Below are 1070 nucleotides of genomic sequence, written 5' to 3'. Positions count from 1 at the left end.
GGCACGCCCCGGCCCCGCGAGGGCTTCTTTGGTATCGGCGGAGGGACCTTCTTCTCCTCCTGCGGGGACAGCGGGCGGAGCCTGAGTCTGGGGCGAGGGGCCTCCCGACATCCCCGTGCACGCCCCCGAGTCCCGGCCCCGCGCGGTCGAAAGTCCGAGGCTGTCTCCCGTCGGAGGCTGTCTCCCAACGTGACCGCACTTAGTCGGCCACGGACCCAAAGACCGGAAGCCCGGGGGCACCTGCTTTGCCAAGGTCAACCCCCCTCGACCTTCATGAAAACGTGACGACGCGAGCGCCCCCGGGTGGAGCTCCACGGCTGCTCTGCTCGCATCGGAACGCTTGCTCTGAGATCGCCCACCCCAGGGCAAAGTTATGGGCGCTTCCGCACCAAGCGCTGGCCCCCTCGCAGACCAGCTCTGGGGGGGCCCAGCGCGGGGACCCTTCTGGAAGGCTTAGCTTGGCCCCCTCATTGCAGCCAGTCCGAGGTGGCTGGGGAGGACCATCACCCATCACCACCCTGGGCCGCCCTGCTGCCCGTGGTCTCTTCCCCTGTCCCACCCTACCCCACCCCCTCTGCCCACGGGCATTGTCCGGAGTCTGGGCTCTGGCCCTCCCCCACCTTCGGCTCCAGGAGTTTCCAGCTGTTGGCCTTGAGTTGCTGTAGCTCCAGGAACTTGAGGGTCACATCCTCGATGGAGAGCTGCAGGAGGTCCCAGAAACCCGCCAGGTCCTGGAAGGTGGGCACTGGGAACGCAGTGGGGTCCTGCATTGTAGGGAGACAGAGGGGAGGTGGCCAGTCAAGGTCCGAGCCCAGCCAGGAGGAGAGAGGCCTGTGCGGCCTCCCAGTCACGAAGCTCAACCTGGGAGAGTGGGTGGGGCTGGGGAAGGGGCGAGAAAGCCCAGGTCTCGGCCTCAGCCTCGGGCACAAACGCCTGGGCTTTCCAGGTCCCACACTCAGCTCTCCCTGTGGCACAGCAGCCTGGCTTCACCTCTCCTCTGTCACCTGCAGGCGCACACCTGGGGCTCTGCTCATGCACTCACCATGCTCTGCTGACACAGCCGGAAGAAC

At 66.8% G+C, this 1070-nt stretch overlaps 1 protein-coding gene across 1 annotated transcript in view; it reads right to left on the bottom strand.

The window, feature by feature from the left end:
• The window catches only part of DLGAP3 (DLG associated protein 3), a 75422-nt gene that overhangs the window by 12830 nt on the left and 61522 nt on the right, over window positions 1-1070 (bottom strand). The window contains 3 exon segments of the mRNA XM_027775560.1: window positions 6-59; window positions 621-764; window positions 1043-1070. The exon segment at window positions 1043-1070 is cut by the window's right edge and continues 29 nt beyond it. Of these exon segments, the coding sequence (XP_027631361.1) occupies window positions 6-59; window positions 621-764; window positions 1043-1070 (226 nt within the window).

The sequence above is a fragment of the Tupaia chinensis genome, unplaced genomic scaffold (assembly GCF_000334495.1).
Source record: "Tupaia chinensis unplaced genomic scaffold, TupChi_1.0 Scaffold000573_1, whole genome shotgun sequence".
Taxonomy (NCBI): Eukaryota; Metazoa; Chordata; class Mammalia; order Scandentia; family Tupaiidae; genus Tupaia; species Tupaia belangeri.
Note: the sequence above shows the minus strand (reverse complement) of the source record. Positions and strands in the feature narration are given on the sequence as shown.